This window comes from Lithobates pipiens, unplaced genomic scaffold, assembly GCF_037356315.1.
Source record: "Lithobates pipiens isolate NorthernLeopardFrog02 unplaced genomic scaffold, aLitPip1_a1.2 Scaffold_16, whole genome shotgun sequence".
NCBI lineage: Eukaryota > Metazoa > Chordata > Amphibia > Anura > Ranidae > Lithobates > Lithobates pipiens.
The window spans coordinates 10,291,941-10,318,252 of record NW_027507748.1 but is presented as its reverse complement, the minus strand read 5'-3'; the positions used below and the strand labels follow the sequence as shown (position 1 = coordinate 10,318,252).

General features: G+C 48.4%; 1 protein-coding gene across 6 annotated transcripts in view; it reads left to right on the top strand.

The window, feature by feature from the left end:
• LOC143981586 (uncharacterized) overlaps positions 1-26,312 on the top strand; it is a 99,801-nt gene that overhangs the window by 15,043 nt on the left and 58,446 nt on the right. For 2 of the 6 annotated variants that reach the window (XM_077479558.1, XM_077479555.1), the window contains exons 1-2: positions 1,789-2,022; positions 11,852-11,973. In XM_077479558.1, coding sequence (XP_077335684.1) covers positions 1,910-2,022; positions 11,852-11,973 — 235 coding nt within the window. In that variant the 5' untranslated portion in view covers positions 1,789-1,909. Of the gene's footprint in view, positions 1-1,788; positions 2,023-11,851; positions 11,974-26,312 lie in introns of those variants that run through there. The other 4 variants (XM_077479560.1, XM_077479559.1, XM_077479556.1 and 1 more) reach the window with 3 other exon arrangements.

Below are 26,312 nucleotides of genomic sequence, written 5' to 3'. Positions count from 1 at the left end.
ATGCATAAGGAGAAAGGGGTTAAGAGTCACAGTGATTCTGCATGAACATTACATCACCCTCCTCTTTGTCAGCTCTCCCTCCTCTGTGTCACCCCCTGCTCCGTGACAGCTCCCCCTCCTCTGTGTCACCCCCCTCCTCTATGACAGCTCCCCCTCCTCTGTGTCACCCCCCTGCTCCGTGACAGCTCCCCCTCCTCTGTGTCACCCCCTCCTCTATGACAGCTCCCCCTCCTCTATGACAGCTCCCCCTCCTCTGTGTCACCCCCCTCCTCTGTGACAGCTCCCCCTCCTCTGTGTCACCCCCCTCCCCTGTGACAGCTCCCCCTCCTCTGTGACAGCTCCCCCTCCTCTGTGTCACCCCCCTCCTCTATGACAGCCCCCCTCCTCTGTGTCACCCCCTCCCCTGTGACAGCTCCCCCTCCTCTGTGTCACCCCCCTCCTCTGTGTCACCCCCCTCCCCTGTGACAGCTCCCCCTCCTCTGTGACAGCTCCCCCTCCTCTGTGTCACCCCCCTCCTCTATGACAGCTCCCCCTCCTCTGTGTCACCCCCTCCTCTATGACAGCTCCCCCTCCTCTGTGTCACCCCCTCCTCTGTGACAGCTCCCCCTCCTCTGTGTCACCCCCCTGCTCCGTGACAGCTCCCCCTCCTCTGTGTCACCCCCCTCCTCTATGACAGCTCCCCCTCCTCTGTGTCACCCCCCTCCTCTGTAACAGCTCCCCCTCCTCTGTGTCACCCCCCCTCCTCTATGACAGCCCCCTCCTCTGTGTCACCCCCCTCCCCTGTGACAGCTCCCCCTCCTCTGTGTCACCCCCTCCTCTATGACAGCTCCCCCTCCTCTGTGTCACCCCCCCTGCTCCGTGACAGCTCCCCCTCCTCTGTGTCACCCCCCTCCTCTATGACAGCTCCCCCTCCTCTGTGTCACCCCCCTCCTCTGTGACAGCTCCCCCTCCTCTGTGTCACCCCCTCCTCTATGACAGCTCCCCCTCTTCTGTGTCACCCCCCTCCCCTGTGACAGCTCCCCCTCCTCTGTGTCACCCCCTCTCTGTGACAGCTCCCCCTCCTCTGTGTCACACCCCCTCTGTGACAGCTCCCCCTCCTCTGTGTCATCCTCTCCTCTGTGACAGCTCCCTCTCCTCTCTGTGACCCCCTCCTCTGTGACAGCTCCCCCTCCTCTGTGACAGCTCCCCCTCCTCTGTGTCACCCCCCTTCTTTGTGTCACCCCCTTCTCAATGTCAGCTCCCTCTACTCACTGTCACCTCCCCTCCTCTGCATCACCCCCTCCTCTGTGTCAGCTCCCCTTCCTCTGTGTCAGCTCCCCTTCCTCTGTGTCACCTCCCTCCTCTGTGTCACCCTCCTCCTCTGTGACAGCTCCCCCTCCTCTCTGTGACCCCCTCCTCTGTGACAGCTCCCCCTCCTCTGTGTCACCCCCTCCTCTGTGTTACCCCTCCTCTGTGTCACCCCCCTTCTTTGTGTCACCCCCTTCTCAATGTCAGCTCCCTCTGCTCACTGTCACCTCCCCTCCTCTGCATCACCCCCTCCTCTGTGTCAGCTCCCCTCCTCTGTGTCACCCCCCTCCTCTGTGTCAGCCCCCCTCCTCTGTGTCACCCTCCTCCTCTGTGTCACCCCCAGGGCTGCCATCAGGGGGGTACAGGCAGTACTCCTGTAAGGGGCCCCAGCATCCCAAGGGGCCAGTCTGTCATTATTCTGTTGCTGATATCATAACATCCAGCACAGCCAAGGATGGGCGAGCAAGCCTGCAGGATATCCACTGTGAAGCCCGTGACTTCCACTCATTCCCGCCCCCTTTGTCAAGCAACCAGTATATAGGGGAAGAGGCATTCCTATATTGCTGGCTGGGAAAAGGACCAAGGCAGTTTTTTTCTACTTTCAGTTTCTGCAGTAGTTGTAATGGGGGAAGAGCAGCTCTCCCACCTCCCTACTCTGCACAACCACCCTTATCTCCGATCTGGTCGGGGAGTTCAGAAGCTGAAAAGGAGGGTACAGAAAAGTTATTTTACAAGGTAATCATGTGGAGGATGGGGGAGCTTTGGGGGATGAGGGGAGGGCAGAGGAGAGGTGTGTGTATGGCAGAGGTTGTAGCACGGGAGGAGAGGTGCAGTATTGGGATGCACATGGATGAATGGACTCTGTACCTAGTGTTCTCTTGAACCCAGTACACAACACACACACTAGAACCCACCTTCCTGTACACAACGCACACCAGAACCTTCCTTCCTGTACATAACATACACCAGAACCCTCCTTCCTGTACACAACGCACACCAGAAACCACCTTCCTGTACACAACATACACCAGAACCCACCTTCCTGTACACAACGCACACCAGAACCCACCTTCCTGTACACAACGCACACCAGAACCCACCTTCCTGTACATAACATACACCAGAACCCACCTTCCTGTACACAACGCACACCAGAACCCACCTTCCTGTACACAACGCACACCAGAAACCACCTTCCTGTACACAACATACACCAGAACCCTCCTTCCTGTACACAACGCACACCAGAAACCACCTTCCTGTACACAAAATACACCAGAACCCTCCTTCCTGTACACAACGCACACCAGAAACCACCTTCCTGTACACAACATACACCAGAACCCTCCTTCCTGTACACAACGCACACCAGAAACCACCTTCCTGTACACAACATACACCAGAACCCTCCTTCCTGTACACAACGCACACCAGAAACCACCTTCCTGTACACAACATACACCAGAACCCTCCTTCCTGTACACAACGCACACCAGAAACCACCTTCCTGTACACAACGCACACCAGAACCCTCCTTCCTGTACATAACATACACCAGAACCCACCTTCCTGTACACAACGCACACCAGAACCCACCTTCCTGTACACAACGCACACCAGAAACCACCTTCCTGTACACAACATACACCAGAACCCTCCTTCCTATACACAACGCACACCAGAACCCTCCTTCCTATACACAACACACACCAGAACCCACCTTCCTGTACACAACGCACACCAGAACCCACCTTCCTATACACAACGTACACCAGAACCCTCCTTCCTATACACAACGCACACCAGAACCCTCCTTCCTATACACAACACACACCAGAACCCACCTTCCTGTACACAACGCACACCAGAACCCACCTTCCTGTACACAACGCACACCAGAACCTTCCTTCCTGTACACAACGCACACCAGAACCCACCTTCCTGTACACAACGCACACCAGAAACCACCTTCCTGTACACAACATACACCAGAACCCTCCTTCCTATACACAACACACACCAGAACCCTCCTTCCTATACACAACACACACCAGAACCCACCTTCCTGTACACAACGCACACCAGAACCCTCCTTCCTATACACAACGCACACCAGAACCCTCCTTCCTATACACAACACACACCAGAACCCACCTTCCTGTACACAACGCACACCAGAACCCACCTTCCTGTACACAACGCACACCAGAACCCACCTTCCTGTACACAACGCACACCAGAACCCTCCTTCCTGTACACAACGCACACCAGAACCTTCCTTCCTGTACATAACATACACCAGAACCCTCCTTCCTATACACAACGCACACCAGAACCCACCTTCCTGTACACAAAGCACACCAGAACCCACCTTCCTGTACACAACGCACAACAGAACCCACCTTCCTGTACACAAAGCACACCAGAACCCACCTTCCTGTACACAACGCACACCAGAACCCACCTTCCTGTACACAACAAACACCAGAACCCACCTTCCTGTACACAACGCACACCAGAAACCACCTTCCTGTACACAACGCACACCAGAACCTTCCTTCCTGTACATAACATACACCAGAACCCTCCTTCCTGTACACAACGCACACCAGAAACCACCTTCCTGTACACAACATACACCAGAACCCACCTTCCTGTACACAACGCACACCAGAAACCACCTTCCTGTACACAACGCACACCAGAAACCACCTTCCTGTACACAACATACACCAGAACCCTCCTTCCTATACACAACGCACACCAGAACCCACCTTCCTGTACATAACGTACACCAGAACCCTCATTCCTGTACACAACGCACACCAGAACCCGCCTTCCTGTACACAACATACACCAGAACACCCCTTCCTGTACACAATGCACACCAGAACCCTCCTTCCTGTACACAACGCACACCAGAACCCTCCTTCCTGTACACAATGCACATCAGAACCCTCCTTCCTGTACACAACGCACATCAGAACCCACCTTCCTGTACACAACGCACACCAGAACCCTCCTTCCTGTACACAACGCACATCAGAACCCACCTTCCTGTACACAACGCACACCAGAACCCTCCTTCCTGTACTGCTAGGCTAAATGCTAAACTATAGGCAGGACTAATGGGCCCCATGCCATCCAATAGGCAGGGCTCTGACAGGTCCCCTTTGTAATGCATGCTTCCCTATAGTCAAGACTCACATACACATCCCCCCCTCCCCCCACTGTAACGCATATTACACTATAGGCGGTACTGTAATGGGTCCCCTTTGTAATGCATGCTGGGCTGTAGGCAGGACTGTGACAGGTACACTTTGCAATGCAACACTACACTATGGGCAAGACTTTGACGAGGTCCCTTATATATGCAAAACATCATCCATCCCTCTCCACAATGTGTCCACATCCACGCCCAGCATCATCCATCCATCCATCCATCCATCCAGTATCCACATCCAGCCCCAGCATCATCCATCCATCCATCCCTCCAGTGTCCACATCCACGCCCAGCATCATCCATCCATCCATCCATCCATCCATCCATCCCTCCAGTATCCATATCGACGCCCAGCATCATCCATCCATCCAACCATCCATCCATCCCTCCAGTATCCACATCCACACCCAGCATCATCCATCCCTCCAGTATCCACATCCAGGCCCAGCATCATCCATCCATCCATCCCTCCCTCCATTATCCACATCCAGGCCCAGCATAATCCATCCATCCATCATTCACATCTAGGCCCAGCATCATCCATCCATCCATCCCTCCAGTCTCCAGGGGGTGACACAGAGGAAGGGGGGTGACACAGAGGAAGGGGGGTGACACAGAGGAAGGGGGGTGACACAGAGGAGGAGGAGGTGGTGACACAGAGGAGGAGGTGGTGACACAGAGGAGGTGGTGACACAGAGGAGGGGGGTGACAAATAGGGGAGGGGGTGACACAGAGTAGTAGGGTGATACAAGCAGGCATGATTATCATATCCACAGTGCAGCCCTGCCCCCGTCTCCACACATGACCAGCACCATCGCCATTCACAGACCCCCATGTTTGTCTGCCACCTGCCCCGCACATGGCCCGTTCAGCCAATCACAGGGCACCTGCCAGCTCAGAGCGCACCTCTCTGTCTGTGTAACAGTGATAGCGGGCACAGGATAATGCGCACAGCCCCTCTAGATGTTGCGACTGGGGACAGAGATCCGGCTCTCACTGGCCACAAGGCAGTGTAATGTGTGCCTGGGTTTCCAGCAGGCAGAAACCCAGGCACATGTGTCAAAACCCGGACTGTCTGGGTCAAAACCAGACAGGTGGCAACCCTAACCACAATATCAATCAGTGCCCATCAGCTGCCAGTCAGTGTCCATTAGCAACACCTGTCAGTATCTGATCATCGGTGCTGCCCATCAGTACCACCTGTCAGTGTCCATCAGTGATGCCTGTAAGTACCCATCAGTGCCAATCAGGTCTGCCTGTCAGTACCCATTAGTGTGGCATATCAGTGCTGCCCATCGGTGCCATCTATCAGTTGCCATCAATTCTACATAGCAGTGCCCCCTCATCAGGAAGGAGAAAACAAAATGAAAACCTGCAGAGGTGATCAATTACCACCAAGAGAAATCTCTATTTGTGGGAAGAAAATGATAAACATGTGATATGTGTACAGTGTTGTGTGACCGCGTAATTGTCATTCAAGGTGTGACAGAGCTGAAAGCTGAAAATTGTGCTGGGCAGGAAGGGGCAAAAGTGCCCCCCGGTATTGAAGTGGTTAAAAATGATGTTTACTAACTTTTTTCCCATTGATACATCCCCCCTCCCCCACGGCACCACCCGGACCCCCATAACCAATGTATTCCCAATAACTTGAATATAAGCCTTCAAATTGGGCACCTTTTCTTTTTCTCAGTTCGGGTCCCATAGACTTCAATGGGGTTCATTGTTTGGCTCCAAAACTTTTGTGATGTTCTAAAGTTCTGCCGCAAACTGAACTGGGGGGTGTTGGGGATACACTGAGCACCACAGACTGGGAATGGGGTTACAATGGAACATAACAAATAGCATGCAAATTATAAATCTTCTGCCCCTGGAAGCAATTGTCATATGAAATACATAAACCAGCAGGAATGGTGGGTAGGGTTGCCACCTGTCCGGTTTTGACCCGGACAGTACGGGTTTAGGAGGCTGTGCCCGGGTTTCCCTCTGCCTCACACCCGGACAGCTGACAGGGGTACCATGGGGCCTCCTTTTACAAGCCCCAGCACACAGGGGGACCTGGACAGCAGGGGCATCGGAGCGGCGGGCGGGGGGAGCAATTACAGAGCAATCAAAACATATGGGAGAGAGAGGCGACAGACAGCTGCTGGTGCGGAAGGTTTTAATAAAATAAATGCTTAAAAGCAAACAATCCACTCACTCTCCATGTCAGAGCTGTATATGTCAGTCTGTGAAGTTGGACGTCCCATCCCCCCTCCGATCTGCTCTTATCACTGAATCTCTGGAGGAAGCCAAGGATACAGAGCTGCGGGGAGACTGCAGTGAGCCGCCAGCCTGGGATGCTGTGACCAATCGGAGCATTCCAGAGGCTTAACCACGCCTCCATCATCAGAGGCTGACAGTTCACATGAGTTTCCCGATTCAGTGATAAGAGCAGCGTGGATCGGAGGGGAGGATGGGACAGCCAACTTCACAGACTGACATACACAGCTCTGACATGCAGAGTGAGCGGATTGCTTTTAAGCATTTATTTTATTAAAAACTTCTGCACCAGCAGCTGCCTGTCGCCTCTCTCTCCCTTATATTTTGACCCTTCTGTGTTTGCCACCCCCTCTGTAACTGCCCCCCCTCCTCTGTAATTTCCCCTCTCCTCTGTATTTGCACCCCTTTCATCTGTAATTGTCCCTCATTTCTCTGTAATTGCACCCCTCCTCTGTATTTGCACGGGTCCCTCCTGTCACACCGCACCCCCTCCTGTCACACCGCACCCCCTCCTGTCACACTCTGCACCCCCTCCTGTCACACTCTGCACCCCCTCCTGTCACACTCTGCACCCCCTCCTGTCACACTCTGCACCACCTCCTGTCACACTCTGCACCACCTCCTGTCACACCGCATCCCCTCCTGTCACACCGCAGCACCACCTCCTGTCACACCGCACCCCCTCTTGTCACACCGCACCGCACTGCCCTACTGACACCATTTACTGCTCTACTGACACTGTCAACTGCTCTACTGACACAATTTACTACCCTACTGACACAATTTAGTGCCCTACTGACACTGTCCACTGCCCTACTGACACTGTCCACTGCCCTACTGACACCATTTACTGCTTTACTGACACTGTCCACTGCCCTACTGACACCATTTACTGCTTTACTGACACTGTCCACTGCCCTACTGACACCATTTACTGCTCTACTGACACTGTCCACTGCTCTACTGACACCATTTACTGCTCTACTGACACCATTTACTGCCCTACTGACACCATGTACTGCCCTACTGACACCATGTACTGCCCTACTGACACCATGTACTGCTCTACTGACACTGTCCACTGCCCTACTGATACCATTTACTGCTCTACTGACACTGTCCACTGCCCTACTGACACCATTTACTGCCCTACTGACACAATTTACTGCTCTACTGACACTGTACACTGCCCTACTGACACTGTCCACTGCTCTACTGACACCATTTACTGCCCTACTGACACCATTTACTGCCCTACTGACACCATTTACTGCCATACTGACACCATTTACTGCTCTACTGACACTGTCCACTGATCTACTGACACAATTTACTACCCTACTGACACCATTTACTGCTCTACTGACACTGTCCACTGATCTACTGACACCATTTACTGCCCTAATGACACCATGTACTGCCCTACTGACACTGTACACTGTCCTACTGACACTGTACACTGTCCTACTGACACCATTTACTGCTCTACTGACACCATTTACTGCTCTACTGACACTGTACACTGCCCTACTCACACCATTTACTGCCCTACTGACACCATTTACTGCCCTACTGACACCATGTACTGCCCTACTGACACTGTCCACTGCCCTACTGATACCATTTACTGATCTACTGACACTGTCCACTGCCCTACTGACACCATTTACTGCCCTACTGACACAATTTACTGCTCTACTGACACTGTACACTGCCCTACTGACACTGTCCACTGCCCTACTGACACCATTTACTGCCCTACTGACACCATTTACTGCCATACTGACACCATTTACTGCTCTACTGACACTGTCCACTGATCTACTGACACAATTTACTACCCTACTGACACCATTTACTGCTCTACTGACACTGTCCACTGATCTACTGACACCATTTACTGCCCTAATGACACAATTTACTGCCCTAATGACACCATGTACTGCCCTACTGACACTGTCCACTGCCCTACTGACACTGTACACTGTCCTACTGACACCATTTACTGCTCTACTGACACCATTTACTGCCCTACTGACACTGTCCACTGCCCTGCTGGCTGACAGTGTCCAATTTTAAGGTAGGCTATTGTCACTGACATTTCTTTTATTAATCGAATCATATTTTATGGGTACACTAAATGCTTTTGTTTTATTTAATCATGCCCATTTAAGTCCCTCCACTGTTAATGCAATTTGGCTATAGCAACTGTTCTGTGTAGCACACTTCATTACTACTCTTTTTGGGTAACCCAAGGTATTTTACAATCCTATAGCGTGTACTACAAAAAAATTGCCGTGCGCCGTGAAAATGTTCGGGTTTGGCTTGAAGAAAAGGTGGCAACCCTAATGGTGGGAGACCTGAAAACTCAGCACAGAGATCTCACCAATATAAGAAGATAGAAGAAGTCAGAGGATGTAACACTTCTACATCCACCCAACACTGAGATATTCATTACACCAAGTGTGACCCCCTATAATAGGGTGACCAGATGTCCCCGGATTCAGGGGACAGTCCCCAGATTGAGGACACTGCCCCCGGACCAAGTCTGTCCCCGGACCAAGTCTATCCCTGGGTTTGACTTCAACAGGAGCTGGGGCAATTTTCAAAGACAGTCAGTGCAGAATAAAAACAAAATCTGAATTACACCCCCCTCCCCCGCTCCTACTAGCTGTACTAGGGGGTGTATTCTTTCCATTATCTGTGCCCCTTTCTGATGATGATGTGCTGGTCGGAGCCGATGGATTATTTCTTCAGTTTCCGGCACATGCCCATTCAGCTCCGCTCACATCTTCTTCTGCCTTGGCTCAAATCCCGGCCAGCCGCCTGCCTGCTTATCTCCTTGCCTTCCCCGGCAGAGTCATTTTCCTCTGGGCCCCACTCAGTAGTAGCCGGGGCCTGGAGAGGGAGACCTGAGAGGCTGTGAGGCTGGCGGGGGGCGACAGGCAGAGAGAGGCTGTGAGGCCGGTGGAGGCGACAGGCAGAGAGAGGCTGTGAGGCCGGTGGAGGCGACAGGCAGAGAGAGGCTGTGAAGCGGGTGGAGGCGACGGGCAGAGAGAGGCTGTGAGGCGGGTGGAGGCGACGGGCAGAGAGAGGCTGTGAGGCGGGTGGAGGCGACGGGCAGGGAGAGGCTGTGAGTCTGGTGGAGGCGACGTGCAGAGAGAGGCTGTGAGGCGGGTGGAGGTGACGGGCAGAGAGAGGCTGTGAGGCGGGTGGAGGCGACGGGCAGAGAGAGGCTGTGAGGCGGGTGGAGGCGCCGGGCAGAGAGAGGCTGTGAGGCAGGTGGAGGCGAAAGGGCAGAGAGAGGCTGTGAGGTGGGTGGAGGCGACGGGCAGAGAGAGGCTGTGAGGCCGGCGGAGGCGACGGGCAGAGAGAGGCTGTGATGCGGGTGGAGGCGACGGGCAGAGAGAGGCTGTGAGGCCGGCGGAGGCAACGGGCAGAGAGAGGCTGTGAGGCCGGCGGAGGCGACGGGCAGAGAGAGGCAGCTGAGCTGAGCTGATGATGTCCAGCAGCAGGAATAGAGGGGGAGGGGATCCAATTGGCGGGCTGCCAGTGCCTTCGTTGGGTGTCTGTGAATAGACTACATGGCACTGTGTCTGTCTCTCTGGCATAATGGATGGTATCAGAACTCACAGGCAGCACCACTTATTGGTCATGTTAAAAAAATCAGCACCCAGCAGCCATGTTATGTGACACACTGTGACAGAGTCAGCCAGAGCTATGATAGAGCGCCCCCTGCCTGTGAGTTATCATAATGCTGCCAGAGCCAGCCAGAGCCATGATAGAGCGTCCCCTGCCTGTGAGTTATCATAATGCTGCCAGAGCCAGCCAGAGCCATGATAGAGCGTCCCCTGCCTGTGAGTTATCATAATGCTGCCAGAGCCAGCCAGAGCCATGATAGAGCGCCCCCTGCCTGTGAGTTATCATAATGCTGACAGAGCCAGCCAGAGCCATGATAGAGCGCCCCCTGCCTGTGAGTTATCATAATGCTGATGATCTTAACCAGTTGCCGATCGCCTGATAGCAGATTTACTGCTACAGGGCGGTCTCACTGCGCAGGATCACTTATATACGTGATCCTGCATTTCTGGGTGTCAGAGCCAATCAGCGGATCCGGCGGACTCGCCTAGTGGTCTGCCTATGTAAACAAGGCAGTTCACCATTCTGTCAGTGTGGAAGACATTGATCCTGTGTTCCTGCAAAGCAAGTACAGGGATCTATGTCTTCCCTTAGTAAAAGCACCTCCCCCACAGTGAGAACATACTTGTTAGGCACACATTTAACCCATTGATTGCTCTAGATGTTATCCCCTTCCCAGCCAGTGTCATTAGTACAGTGACAGTACATATTTTTAGCACTGATCACTGTATTAGTGTCACTGGTTCCCACAAAGTGTCAAAAGCGTCACTAATGCCGCGTACACACGAGCGGAATGTCAGACAGAAAAAGTCAGACAGAATCTTTTCATCGGATATTCCAATCGTGTGTGGGGCCTCATCTGACTTTTTTTTTTAAATTCTGACAGACCTCGAAATAGAACATGTTTTAAATATTTCCGACGGAACCAATTCCTATCGGGAAAACTGCTCATGTGTATGCTGTTCCAATGGACCAAAAACGACGCATGCTCTGAAGCAAGTATGAGACGGAAGCTATTGGCTACTGACTATTGAACTTCCTTTTTATAGTCCCGTCGTACGTGTTGTACGTCACTGCGTTCTAGACCATCGGACTTTGGTGTGATCAAATGTAGGCAAGACAGTTTAAGTGGAAATCTGTTGGAAAAACCTTCTGAGTTTATTCTAAAGTGAAAACTGGTCGTGTGTACGCGGCATTAGTGTCCGATTTGTCCACCAAAATATCGCAGTCGCGCTACGAGACGCTGATTGCTGCCATTACTAGTAAAAAAAAATATGTCCCCGGATTTCATTTTAAAAATCTGGTCACCTTACTCTATAAATGATAAATAATTCATGTGTGAGATGGAGAGGAAACACGAGCCTGCCGGGCAGAATCTTCTTCCCTTTTATTATTTTATATACATTGTATTTATTTATTTTAATTCTCATCCTTTCCACACAGACCAGAGACCCCGACTGCAGCGATGTGTCCGCTCCGTGTCCTCCTCCCGTGTCCCCTCCGTGTCCTCCTCTCGTGGCCCCTCCGTGTCCTCCTCCTGTGGGCTCTTCTCTGTCCAGGCACAGGTATGTAAGAACATTATACAGTATTATCATTTTTTTTTATTGTTTTAATATTTAAACTTTCTTTTATTTTCTTAGTTTTTTTCTTTTATATGCTCATTTTAAAATACTACATAAAAAATACACAAAGTTGTAAAAAAACCTCCTTTATCTGATGTGTAAATAGCTTGTCCATGCTTTGTATCAGGAATGTAATGTGTCATTATAAAGCGGACATATTATAGAATAAAATGTGTACTTTGTATCTCCAGTCACATTCCTTCCATGAATGGTGAGATGTGAGGTGATTCCGCGCTATGGTCTGATATTTATAGTGATAGGTAGGGATGACCCCCCGGTTCGGTTTGCATCAGAACAGGCAAAACAATTTGGACGAACACCGATAAAGTCTATGGGACGTGAACATGAAAAATCAAAAGTGCTCATTTTAAAGGCTTATATCCATGGTATTGTCATAAAAAGGGTTTGGGGACCCGGGTCCTGCCCCAGGGGACATGTATCAATGCAATTTTTTGTTTAAATGGCCATTTTTTTCTTTAATAATGCTTAAAGTGAAACAATAAAAAATGAAATATTCCATTAAATATCGTGCCTGGGAGTCCCCTAATGCCGCGTACACACGACCAGACTTTTCAACATCAAAGGTCCGACGGAACAATTCCGGCGGACCATTCGATCGTGTGTGGGGGCTGCAGCAGACTTTTAATTTGCAAAAATCCGACAGACTTTAGAAATGGAACATGTTTCAAATTTTTCCGCCAGAACTCCGCCGGACCCAGTTCCTACCGAGAAATCCGCTCGTGTGTGTGCTGGTCCGACGGACAAAAACCGATGTGAGGGCAGCTATTGGCTACTGGCTATGAACTTCCTTATTCTAGTCCGGTCGTACGTCATCACGTTCGAATCCGTCGGACTTTGGTGTGATTGTGTGTGACCAAGTCCGTTCATTCGGAAAGTCCATCAGAACTCTGTCAGAACTCCATCAGAACTCCATCAGAACTCCATCAGAACTCCATCAGAACTCCGTCGAAAGTCTGTCGGACCTAGTCCCTCGAAAAGTCCGGTCGTGTGTACGCGGCATTAGTCTGCCTGTGTCAGTAAAATTCCATTCCTCTTACTGATCAGTCAACTCCGGTCACGTTGATTAGAAGACAGATTTATTACAGATGTACAGTACAAACGGATGAAGGACCCTTCCAGCAGAAGATCCACAGCAAAATCACACCAGGAAATATGTACACAGTTACTTTATAGTAGTATTTGGCAACCTGCCATTGGCAAAGGCACACTGGTGACTCACGGTGCATTGTCAGCTTCATTGCCAAAGCCAGAGTGCCTTCACAAGCTTTCCTAATTTGGTAATATCTGCTAGTTTCTTAAGTATTGCCCCAGACCTTGGTCAGGACCTGAAAAAGTTGCATAAACAATAAGCCAGCGCCTTTTCAGCTACACAAAGTACACACAAGGAACAAGGCAAACATCGATATCACCTGCAATTCTTTGCATATTTCTTATCATTCCCTCCTCTGATATCTATATTTGCCTCCTCAATTTATTATTTCAGTGCAGGCCCGTTCCACAACTGGGTTTTCAGACCTTACTTCATTCAGAGGAGTACTCTCATCATCATAGATATCTTCTCCTTGGGGATCTGTGTGGTACATTGTCCTGGTCATGGCTGTCTCAATTAATCTTTGAGAGAGTCCTCGAATACAGGGAATACAACAACATCCACAAATGACTAAGATGGCTAAAACCACGGCGATAGAGATCAAACATGAGGTGACAAGTCTGGTCCATTTCCCAAACCAACCTTCAAGCCAATTTGTGAATGGATCATTAATACCCGAGTTTTCTGCGAATTCATTCCATAAAGCTGTCAATCCTTCGAGGGCTCTAGTCACGGTTCCTCCAGGAGCTGTATTGTTAGGAATAAAGGTGCAACACATATCGCCAAACATTTTACAGACCCCTCCTCTTTCTGCTAGGATCATATCTAATGCCATCCTATTCTGCCATGCCATCAAAGAGGTAGGGGCTAATTGCTCTGCTAATCCCTTAACTGCATCCCTGGTGTAGTTTACAAACCTTTGTTGGTTATAGTATATATAGTTAATCCAGTCAACATTCTTGTTTACTGTCACCCACCAAAGAAGAGACTCAAATCCAGCTGCCACTTGATTCCTAGCCTTAAACTCGCTCGGCACTCCACGTGGAACCCCAATCTCATCCATGTAGATCTGGGGGTCAAAAGACCCTGCGGGAGAGGTGTCCCTTCTGCTCCTCTGGTGACCCTTCTTCCAAGGGGACTCTGACAGTAAGCGCAGAGGCATTGCCAGCTGTACTAGGGCACAATCCCCTCGGGAATTGGCTGGGATTCTCGTTCTGAGCCTCTTATCTCCGCATAAGCACCAGACGTCCGCTCTCTGGGTGTCGTGCTCAACCCAGTCGTCACCCTCTCCCTTTACAATTTTGTTAATCCTCTCCATGCAGTAGTCATCCGGTAAAGACCCCAAATCTGTGCAACTCTCATTCCCCGGAAGTGCAAAACAGAGGCGGCTCTCTAATTAGGCAAATAAGGCGGTCGCCTAAGGCCTCACACTCACAGGGGCCTCCCGACAGCCTAATTGAAGAGCCGCCTCTGCTGACAACAATGTCGCTGCAGCATTAAGCTCAGATCGACAGCGGTTTAACATTGCCTGTGAGATAGAGAGCACAGACACCAGCACTGAGATAGAGAGCACTGACACCAGCACCGAGAGCACTGACACCAGCACCAAGAGCACTGACACCAGCACTTTAAAGCTCTTAATATATGTAATTTATACGGTTCATTTTTTTATCGCTTGAATTATTTTTCCCATTATGGGCAGGAGTGGGGCCTCATGTCTAGGTTTTGCCTAAGGCCTCAAAAAAGCCTAGAGCCGCCTCTGGTGCAAAACAAGTAAAGTTGCCAGGGTATGCCATGACAGCTGGGGGTATCTGAGGTCTCTGAACCTGGGGAAACAACAAACTTAACGTGTGACAGGAAGTGTTGGTGTCAGGTTTGTATGTTTTTTTTTTTTTTTTTTAATATAATTTTTATTGAAGAATAACAGATACATCAGATAGTATCGGATAAAGTCATATACTATTTTACATTGTAACATTTGGCATCAATATACAGTGTAAACATGAATGAGATTAATACCGTTAATGCGAACAAACAGTTACCATTATGAATACTAAATAATAACAGTGTCAACTCCAGCTGGTCACCTCGTCTTGGGTCCCTATCTAGCCCCCTCTGGCGCCCAATTAGGCTCACACTGCCCCAGAGGAGGATAGACATGGGAAGGGGATATAAAGCTATCATATATCAACTCATATTGTTATTGCAATAGTGTCTCTGTTTCCTAACCAGTTATCAGATGCTATATAATAGGAGTATTGTTGTAGAAGAAATAGGCGTAAAAAATCAAAAGGGTAGGATAGGGAAGGATGGGGAAGGAGAAACAGGGTTATGTTTCAACGACCGTACCAGTCTTTCCAACAATTCCAGTTTTTGTCAAAAGTTGCACACAAATTTTTTCTGATCGACAATAGTCTTTCGTAGTGATAGTTAAGATTCACTTGTGCCATTACTTCTGAGGGGTTCGGGGAGAGGGCGTTTTTCCAGTGTCTGGCTATGATAAGCTTTGCAGTAGTTAAGATATGAGTGACCACCGATCTATATTGGGAGGGGTATTCATGTATGCCTATATGCAGGGCAGGACTCAGGGTGGTGGGGGCCCCTGGGCTTGAGTCACTTTCGGGCCCTATCTTCTATACATTACCGTATTTATCAGCATAGAACACGTGCCGGCGTATAACACGTACCCCAAGCTTAGGAAATTTAAAAAAAAAAAACTTTTAGGAGGGAAGTTTAAGGAAGAAACTTACATTTAAATGCCCATCAATGCAGCCTTATCAGTGTCCATCTGCAGCCTTGTCCATCCATCTGCAGCCTTGTCCTGTGTCATTTGCAGCCTTATCATTTGCAGCCTTGTCATTGCAGTCTTGAAGTTTAAAAATGGCGCCGCCGAGATAGAGAGGACTCTCGGGTCCTCTCAGCAGCTTTCCGGTCCTCTCATCGGCTCTCGGGTCCTCTCAGCGGCTCTCGGGTCCTCTCGCAGTCCTAAGCGGAGCCAAGAGTAGTCAAGTGTACTCGGCTCCGCTCACAGTAATGCCCAGTCCCTGTGTTATGTCCATCATAGGGCGGGACTGGGCGTGACTGTGAGCAGAGCCGAGCCGAGTACACTTGGCTATGTATCTCGGCGGGGGGCCCACGGGGCCCCCTATTGGGCGGGGCCCATGGGCTTGAGCCCAGTCAAGCCCAATGGTAAGTCCTGCCCTGCCTATATGAAGGAGTGCCAGTGCTGGATTTGGTGTTTGTAGTATCCCCGTGACTTCTGCTAGAATGGTAAATATTTTCCTCCAATAGCTGATCAAATTCATACATTGCCAAAAAATATGTAGAATTGTTCCAGGTGTATCACAATTCCTCCAACATAGTATGGAGTGCGTAGGGAACATCTTAGCTAATTGAAAGGGGGTCCTGTACCATTTTGTTAACATTTTTTGGGTCAATTCCCAGTGATTAATGCAGCTCGTGGCCTTAAAGTTGTATCTCAACGCTGTACGCCAGTGGCTTATGTCAAACGTTGTATCTAGGTCCTTTTCCCAGGATAGTATATTTGGGGACTTTATGAATTCTCGTTTAGATCGAAGTAGGTTGTAAATGAGAGATATACCTCTACATTTATAGGTTTGTATGTTTTTTTGATACAGCTTTAGCATACACCCCAAGCCATCTGGATCTGTATTATTATTTAAGGGAAAGGGCACTGTAGCTAGCTGGGGTCTGGCCCCTGCACAGACCAAGCAGTTCTCTTTTTTAAGGGTATTAGCAGTATATATTAACCATTCAAGCCATTCATTCTTATCCTGGTATCCTGTTTCTAATATTATAGTTTCTTCCACTGTGAGATTGGTGAATCTCACTGTGGGTCCTAATACCTCTACTGTAAGTTGGTCCTCATTAGCTAATTCTTTCTTCTTGTTTGTCTCATTCTTGGGTTTGACTTCAAGGAAGAATTTTCCCATAGATCAGTTCCTGATATCCAAGCTCCTATACGGTATAACCTCTGATCTTCTAGTTTAGGGTCCGTCAGGGAAAATCAATAATATATTGCAATTCTTTGGTTCCGTACAGGGAGAGTGGGCCCCTTTAGTTATGGTTAATCTATTCTTTAAATCTCCTGCTGCTGGGATCTCATATCCCCAATCCTGGGCTGCAGTTGTCCACATGACTGAATCCCAAGTAGTACACCCGGTAGTTCCAGTCAAGTAGCACACGTATTTGTCTGCCCAGGTCAGCTTACCTGCTTCTACCTTATCTCCACAATCTGTCATCTAGCAGAAATCCACCTGTATAGTACTGGTGGTTCCCTCAACAAAGGTGAGGTTCAATGCTCTTCCTGTCTCTTCCCAATTGATTGGTTCCACTATCCTCCCGTGTCTCCTACCTCCCCGTATAGAGGGCTCACCTAGAGTCACCAATGCTGCCACGAGGAACAAAATCCCTACCATCCTATCTGAAGTGAGGGGGGCCTAAATAGGGCCTTTTCTTCACCAAGGTTGAGACAAGCAGACCTTTTATCTGCCTCCCTTTGTAGTTGGGCTTTCCCCCTCCTTCAGTCTTTCTGTCCCTACTCTGCCTATGTTTACCTTTTTACAGTGGGATTGGTGAATCCAGGTAGTCCTTTCAGCAATTCTTACTGCGGTGGGAGTAGTAAGGAGTACTTGATATGGTCCATCCCACTTAGGGGAGTGCCAGTGCTTCTTTTTGATCACCTTGATGAGGACCCAGTCTCCGATTTGTACTTTATCTTCTCCTATGGGCTCTCCTTCTGGAATGGAACACACTTGGTTAATTTTTTTCTGTTTTAATAACCTTGACATGTATTCTGCTAAGGTTCTCTCCACTTCCTCTATGTGGGTTTCATTTGGTAATAAAGGTATTTTATAAGGTCTACCATACATCATTTGAAATGGACCCAGCCCCTCCTTAGTGGGGGTGATGTGCATGCTTAAATAGCTAGTGGGAAACAGTACATCCAATCTTTCCCTGTCTCTGCCATAGCCTTTTTTAGCTTGCTCTTTAATATCCCATTATGTCTTTCTACGAGCCCTGCTGACTGAGGGTGATATGCACAGTGATTCTTTACTTCTATACCCATCACTTCTGTTAAATGTTTTATGGTCTGATTTACAAAATGTGGACCATTATCACTATAAATCTTCTCTGGTATCCCAAATCGTGGAATGATATATTTTAGTAAGGCTTTGGATACTGTTAAGGTATCAGCACTTCCTGTGGGGAATATCTTTACCCATTTGGTCAATGCATCAATGATTACCAAACAATATTTCTTCCTTTCACATTTGTCTAATTCAATAAAATCCATGCAAATGTGTTGGAATGGATATTGAGGTGTGGGGAACTTCCCTTTTCCATGGTCTTATGCCTCCCTGAGCATTGTGTCTTGCACATATAATGCATTGAGAACAAAAAGTTTTTGAGTAGTTTGTAAAGCCAGGCTGCTACCACTTTATTTAGTATCTCACTCATCCCCCTGTTTGACACATGTGTTACTCCATGGGTCAAGAATGCTGCACTACTTAACCACTTCCCACCCGGCTAATGCACATATACGGCCGGGTGGGAGCCGTCTACTTCTGATTGGACATTTAGGAACGTCCTTCAGAAGGAGCGGAATCGCGCGTGCCCGCGCAGTGGCGCGATCCCGATGTGCTCGTGTCACCCGGACACGGTGCATCTCAGATCGGCAGGAGGGCTCTGTGATTGGCCCTCCTGATCACATGACGGCCGTGTCCAATCACGGCCGTCATGTGATGTAAACAAACAGCCGGTTGCTAGGCAATCGGCTCCTCCTCTCCTCACACAGAAGTCATCGCTGAGGAGAGGAGAGCAGATCGCTGCAGCCGGCTGATGATCAGTGAGTATGAGCTGTTTTTTACAGATTTTTACTCACTGATCACCAGTCTAGTGTAAACACACAACACACCACACAGTACAAACACAGTCCCCACATATGTCCCCAAAACATACATGTCCCCAAATAATAAAAACACATGTCCCTAATAATAAAAACATGTCCCCCACATATGTCCCACTAAAATCACATGTCCCAATGATTATCTGCACACATATGTACGTGATCACCTGCACACATATGTACATGATCATTTGCGTACATATGTCCCTGATCACACAAACCAATTATTATACACTTAACGGAATTTTTTTTTACCAAAAACATGTAGCAGAATACATTTTGGCTTAAATTTATGACAAAATTAGATTTTATTGGATTTCTTTTAAAATAGAAAAAAGAAAATATTGTTTTTTTTCCAAATTTCCGCTTTTTTTGCGCTTATAACGCAAAAAATAAAAAACGGAGTCATGAATAAATACCACCAAAATAAAGCTCTATTTGTGCGAACAAAATGATAACAATTTCATTGGTGTGATTTTGGAGTGATAGTCACTGGCTGGACTCCCTTAATAAGTCCTACATCTGCCGGTCCCTTGGTCCAGAGTTTCTCTGGAACCTGGTCCAAAGGATCAGCATCAGTCACCAAATATCATGGTGTTATGGTCTTTCGCACATGGGCAGATGGTGTAGTGGTGAGTGACCTCATCTCCCCTGGGTCACTGACAGAAGTAGCCAGTAGAATAACTTTCATACATGTCTGGTATCCTTGTCTGCTTCCAGTCTTGCAATTCCTGGCATTGTTTTACAAAATCCCCACAATCCACCCAAGCCCTATCTTTTGGTTTACTGAGGGACAGATGGGGGGTTGTTTCCTTAAACAAATCCTTTTCCTCTGGTGGCAGAGCACAAGATGATGCACAAAACCCTTCATTGTTCCAATAGACATTAGTTAACTGTAACACCACTTCCTTTTTCAAAAAGAAGTGTGAGGTATAGTCTCTGTCCGGTCCTGGTGTCTTTTTAACCCACATAGTGCAATGCACTCTGCCCATTGGCTGGAAATCTACTGACCTTTTAGACCCCATGACTTCCCTTGTATGTTTAACCATTTTCTCGATTGTTTCTGAAGTAATTTTGTCTTTAAAGTATGCATCTAGTGAGTAATAGTAATAGTTTTCATCCCATGGGTGGAAAACATGTTCTTTCCCCACCTTCACTGTGAACCCCGTGTCTTGTGCATGTATTGACATGTGCATTGCTGACATCAAATCTCTTCCTAGTAAGTTTACTGGGCATACAGTTGATAGGATTACCCTAGTAGTTACTCGCATCCCTATCCTGGGATGTTCTACTGTGACATATTCAGACAGGGCCTCTCTTACTGGTGTACTATTTACTCCCTGTACCAAAATTGATTTTGTGGATTGTTTTATTTGTGGTATGTCCTCTGGATGTATTAATGTCCTGGATGCTCCAGAATCTACCAAAAACGTAACTTCTTTCCCTTCAATCTTCAGGGTCACCTGCTGTAGGTTATCCACATATCCTACCCTACCCAGGTGACTTATGCTCTCGATGTCTAGTCATTCTGTCCTGCAGGGGTCCTGATCCCTCTGGACAGTCTCTGGCCAGATGTCCCTGTCGGTGGCATGTCCAACATACTATTTTTTTTACCCATTCCCTATCTTGCCATCCTTCTCTGTTTCCTTCATTCCTACCTCTTCCTCTATACCTGCCCCTTCCTCTCCCCCTGTTGCCGCCCCAACCTCTCCCTCTGTTTTCTGGCGCGGCATCAACAGTATATTCCTCCCCATCATCCTCATTATCGTCACCTTACAAGAAAACTTTCACTTTCACATTCTTCTTTCCTTTCTCCTTAAGCCAACTTTCATTATGTTTTGCCCATTGTAATGTGTCTAACACTCCAGCTGTTCTATATGTGACCATACTTTTTGTGATATACTCTTTGTGCTCTGGTTTTAATCCATTAATCACTTGAGATCCGCGCTATAGCCAAATGATGGCTACAGCGCGGATCTCCTTTTCCGGGACTACGTCTATTGACGTCGTCCCGTGCACGAGCGGCCTGCGCGCCCCCTGAGGGGCGCGCGCGGCGCGATCTGTGATCAGCGAGTCCATGAGACTCGCCTGATCACCGATCCGTGCAAGGGGTCGATCCCGACCACTTATCACGTGATCAGCTGTCAGCCAATGACAGCTGATCATGTGATATAACGGAGCCAGTAATTGGCTATTATTCCTCCTCGCGCTGTCAGCGCAAGGAGAAAAAAAAAAGCCGATCACCGGCGGCCGTGATCGGGACATCAGTCCCGATCACGGCCAGCCCTGCTAGTGTCCACCTGCCCCCTGCCAGTGCCCACCTGCCCCCTGCAGTGCCACATGTCTAAAAAGTAAGTGCCCCCCGTCAGTGCCACCCAGCAGTGCCCACAGTGCCACCCAGCAGTGCCACCCACAGTGCCACCCAGCAGTGCCCACAATCTGCCTCAAAGGTGCTGCACCCCAGTGCCACTTATCCGTGCCCATCAGTGTCATCTACCAGTGCCCAGCAGTACCGCCCATCAGTGCCCAGCAGTGCCACCTATCAGAGCCACCTATCAGTGCCACCTATCAGTGCCCATCAGTCCCATCTATCAGTGGTACCTATCAGTGCCCATCCGTGCCACCCATCCGTGCCACCCATCTGTGCCACCCATCCCTGCCAATTTATCTGTGCCCATCTTTGCCCATCAGTGCCGCCTTATCTGTACCCATCGGTGCCGCCTTATCTGTGCCTATTAGTGCCGCCTTAACTATGCCTATCAGTGCCCACCAGTGCAGCCCATCAGTGCCCACCAATGCAGCCCATCAGTGCCCACCAATGCAGCCCATCAGTGCCCACCAGTGCAGCCTATCAGTGCCCACCAGTGCAGCCTATCAGTGCCGCCTAATCAGCGCACTTCAATGAAGGAGAAAAATGACCTGTTTGCAAAATTTTATAACAAACTATTAAACATGATTTTTTTTTTTTTGCATCTTTTTTTTTTTGTTTAGCAAAAAATAAAACTCCGAGCTGTAACTAAATACCACCAAAAGAAAGCTCTATTTGTGGGAAAAAAATGATAAAAATTTCATTTGGGTACAGTGTTGTATGACCGCGTAATTGTCATTCAAAGTGCATCAGCGCTGAAAGCTGAAAATTGGTCTGGGACTGAGGGGGGTTTAAGTGCCCAGTAAGCAAGTGGTTAACAAAAGTAATCTTCAGCTGTTGCTGATATGCATTATTACCGTCCTCTGATTCCGGTAACCCGGAGTATGATTTGAAAATTTCCCTTAATCTATTTAAATAATCGTTAACGTTTTCCTTATCCTCTTGTGCAGTCATATTGATCTTTTGCCAATCTGTGTGCTGGATGAATCTATTAGTTATTCGTTGGAGAAGATTATTTACTCTCGCATTTAAATCTGAGTGATTTGGAGCAAGAGGGAGTTCCCTATTCCCTTGGTGGTCCACTGCACATGGTTCCCAGTCTCCTTTTACTGAGGCCCAATCTGGCCCCAATACACGTCTGATTGCCCGCTCTACCTCCACCCCATTTAGTTTATAGCTATCTCGTAGCCCTTGAATATTTTCAACAAATTCTGCTGGACCTAATTTGGGGTGCTTAATATGTTCGGTGGCTTTTTGTACATCACTTTCAGTCCAGGGCCAATATACGGTCATAGTAAGAGGCTGGACTTGTCCATTTATGTTTTGACCTGCCAATGGATTAGGGACCTCAATCAGAGGGCGCATATTCTCCTCATCGTCCTCCCCAGGGTATCTTGTGGGAGATCTTCGATTTCGGGCTGTTTCCCCCGCCTGTGCCCACCCCTTAGCAATGGCTTCCATTAATGTCTCTATCATGGATCTGTTTAACCTAGGGCTGTCATGGGATGCTTGTGCAATAGGGGAGATGCCCAAGCCTTCCTGTGGGGGCTGGTTGGGTCCCTTCTGGGGAGTGGAGGCTTGAAGGGGAAGAGGGTGTGACTGCAGGATGAAGGGGTTAGTTCCAGCCCCCTGCGGCAGGGTGGGATATGTTGGCTGTGGAGGGGGCGGGGCATGATAGGGCGGTGGTTGCTGCACTATACACATAGTATCATCTTCTCCATCAACCAAAGGCAACTGCATTTAGGATTTATTCCTTTGGTTTGATTTAGCTTTACTTTCTGCTCTACTCTGCGCTTGGTGCAACCATTCCTCTGCTACTTGAAGTCCATATCGCTTCTGATCCTTTGGTCCAAACATTTTAATTCTATCTACTAAAGCTTGACAACCCCTCACTGTTATTTTCCCATTAAACCCACAGTCCTTTTCCCACTTACGGCAATATTTAACATTCTTTGGACTTTTACCATGCATAAATTTCTTATCACCTTCTAATGGTACATTTGGTACACAGCAACAACACAAACAAGCGCAAGAAATACCTTTGCAGAGTCTATTCCCCATGTCTCTCTCTCTTTTTTGTTTTGTTTTTAACCACTTTCAGACCGGACCAATTTGCTGGTCAAAGACCAGACCACTTTTTGCGATTCGGCGCTGCGTCGCTTTAACTGACAATTGCGCGGTCGTGCGACGTGGCTCCCAAACAAAATTGACGTCCTTTTTTCCCCACAAATAGAGCTTTCTTTTGGTGGTATTTGATCACCCCTGCGGTTTTTATTTTTTGCGCTATAAACAAAAATAGAGCGACAATTTTGAAAAAAACGCATTATTTTTTACTTTTTGTTATAATAAATATCCCCCAAAAATATATAAAAAAATTTTTTTTCCCTCAGTTTAGGCCGATACGTATTCTTCTACATATTTTTGGTAAAAAAAATCGCAATAAGCGATTATTGATTGGTTTGCGCAAAAGTTATAGCGTTTACAAAATAGGGATAGTTTTATAGCATTTTTATTAATAATTTTTTATTATTTTTTTTTTTACTAGTAATGGCAACGATCTGCGATTTTTATTGTGACTGCGACATTGTCGGGGACCCATCGGACATTTTTGACACATTTTTGGGACCATTGTCATTTATACAGTAATCACTGCTATATAAATGCAGTGATTCCTGTGTAAATGACACTGGCAGTGAAAGGGTTAACCAGTGGGTGGCAGTGTAGGGGTTAAGTGTTCCTAGGGGTGTGTTACTAACTGTGGGGGGGGGTTGGGCTTTCATTTAGTGTACACTGATCTCTGCTCCAATCACATGGAGCAGAGATCAGCGTCACTAGTTGCTAGGCAGAATGGGAAAATGTTGTTTATACAGCATTTCCTCCATTCGGCCGCTCCGTGAGACGATCGCGGGGATGCCCGCGGCGACCGAGTCCGCGGGTCCCGCGACCGGACTCACGGGGGTCCCGACCAGTGCGGGAGCGCGCCGCCGCAGGCGCGCTCCCGATGGCACGGCGGCAACGAATATTGGACGTACCTGTACGCCAATATGCCTGCCCGTGCCATGCTGTCGACGTACATCGTCGTGCGCTGGTCGGGAAGTGGTTAACCACAAATCTGCAGGGACACAGATATATATATATATGGCTTGGGACTACATGCTAGCAGCCTTACGATCGATGGGATTTGGAGAACATGTCATAGCATATATCACAGCACTTTATTCGTCCCCGTCGGCTAAAATCAAAATTAACGGTCACCTGTCGGATGCCTTCTCCCTGTCCAACGGAACCAGACACGGTTGTCCTCTATCCCCCATACTTTTTGTTCTCTCCATGGAACCAATGCTCCAAAGAATCAGGGAAAATCCATCTGTCAAAGGAGTACAGGTTACGGATATTCAACACAAAGTAGCGGCTTTCGCCGATGATGTACTCCTGTTCCTCACTGATCCGATCACCACAATTCCCAATCTATTACAAGATTTTGCCCTGTTCAAGGAAATTTCCAATCTCCAAATTAACTTTGATAAATCTAAAGCCCTTAATATCACTCTATCTGAAGATGTTTTTCGGTTATGTAAAGCCAATTTTCCTTTTAGTTGGGAATCGCATTCCATCACATATCTGGGTATACAGCTTCCGGCCAAGTTGGGAGACTTATACCCCAGAAACTTTTTACCACTTCTTAACACCCTCAGACAGGACCTCGAACTTTGGCATAAACAATCCTTTTCCTGGTTTGGTAGAGCGGCGATCCTGAAAATGAACGCCCTTCCCAGACTCTTATACCTTTTACAGACAATCCCTATTAAACTTCCTCTAGCGTTTTTTTCCACATACAAAAGTATTTGCTTAAAATTCTTATGGGCAGACAAGCCTCCCCGCATCAGATGGAACACCTTAGTAAAACCCATTGGGAAAGGGGGAATAGGACTACCAGATGTACAGAAGTATCATTGGGCTTGCCTCTTGTCCAGAATAGTTGACTGGCACGTACATGCTGACATTAAAGCATGGGTGAGACTGGAAGAGTGCTTTTTCATCAATCCCAATACACCACCTACCCTGGATCAACTTTCGCTCCACGTTACCAGTCACCTTAAAACACCCCCTAATAGGCCCAACCATACACACCTTTAGTCGTGTCTGCCAGAGGTCACACATAGCTCAAACTCCTGGCCCAATGACCCCGCTGGATGGAAATCCAGATTTTCCTCCGGGCTTGCTTAATTGTTCAACTACTCTCGATAAGGCATTCACCGCCAGAAAGGCAGGAGCTTTTTTCGACAAGGGGGAATTAATCCCTTTCTCCACCCTCACATCCCGTTTCCCCGAATGGGAATTATCGTTTTTTCAATTCCTTCAAATTCGCCACTTTTTACTTCAGACGTCCACATCACAACAATGGAGTAGAGCTTTCACCCCATTTGAAACCTTGTGCAATAACAGGGACCCTGTTAAACACCTTATCTCCCAACTGTACACCATGCTATCCCCAACGCCATCTAAATCGGAAAACCCTTACGTCCAGAGATGGGAACATGACCTAAACATAACGCTGACTCAAGAGGATTGGGATAATATTTGGCTCAATATACACAAAGGCTCCTTAAACGTGTCGATACAAGAAAACGGTTACAAAATATACTCGCGTTGGTACAGAACTCCCGATCGGCTACACAAATGTTATCCCCAGGTCTCACCCACTTGTTGGAGGTGTGAGGGAGCCAGGGGAACTCTCTTGCACATCTGGTGGGAATGCGACCGAATCCAACCCTTTTGGGTCGCAGTTCACCGCCTCATCGCGAAAATCACAACATACACGCCTACATTTACTCCAGCTCAATTCTTGCTTCACCACACCTCTTTACCCCAAA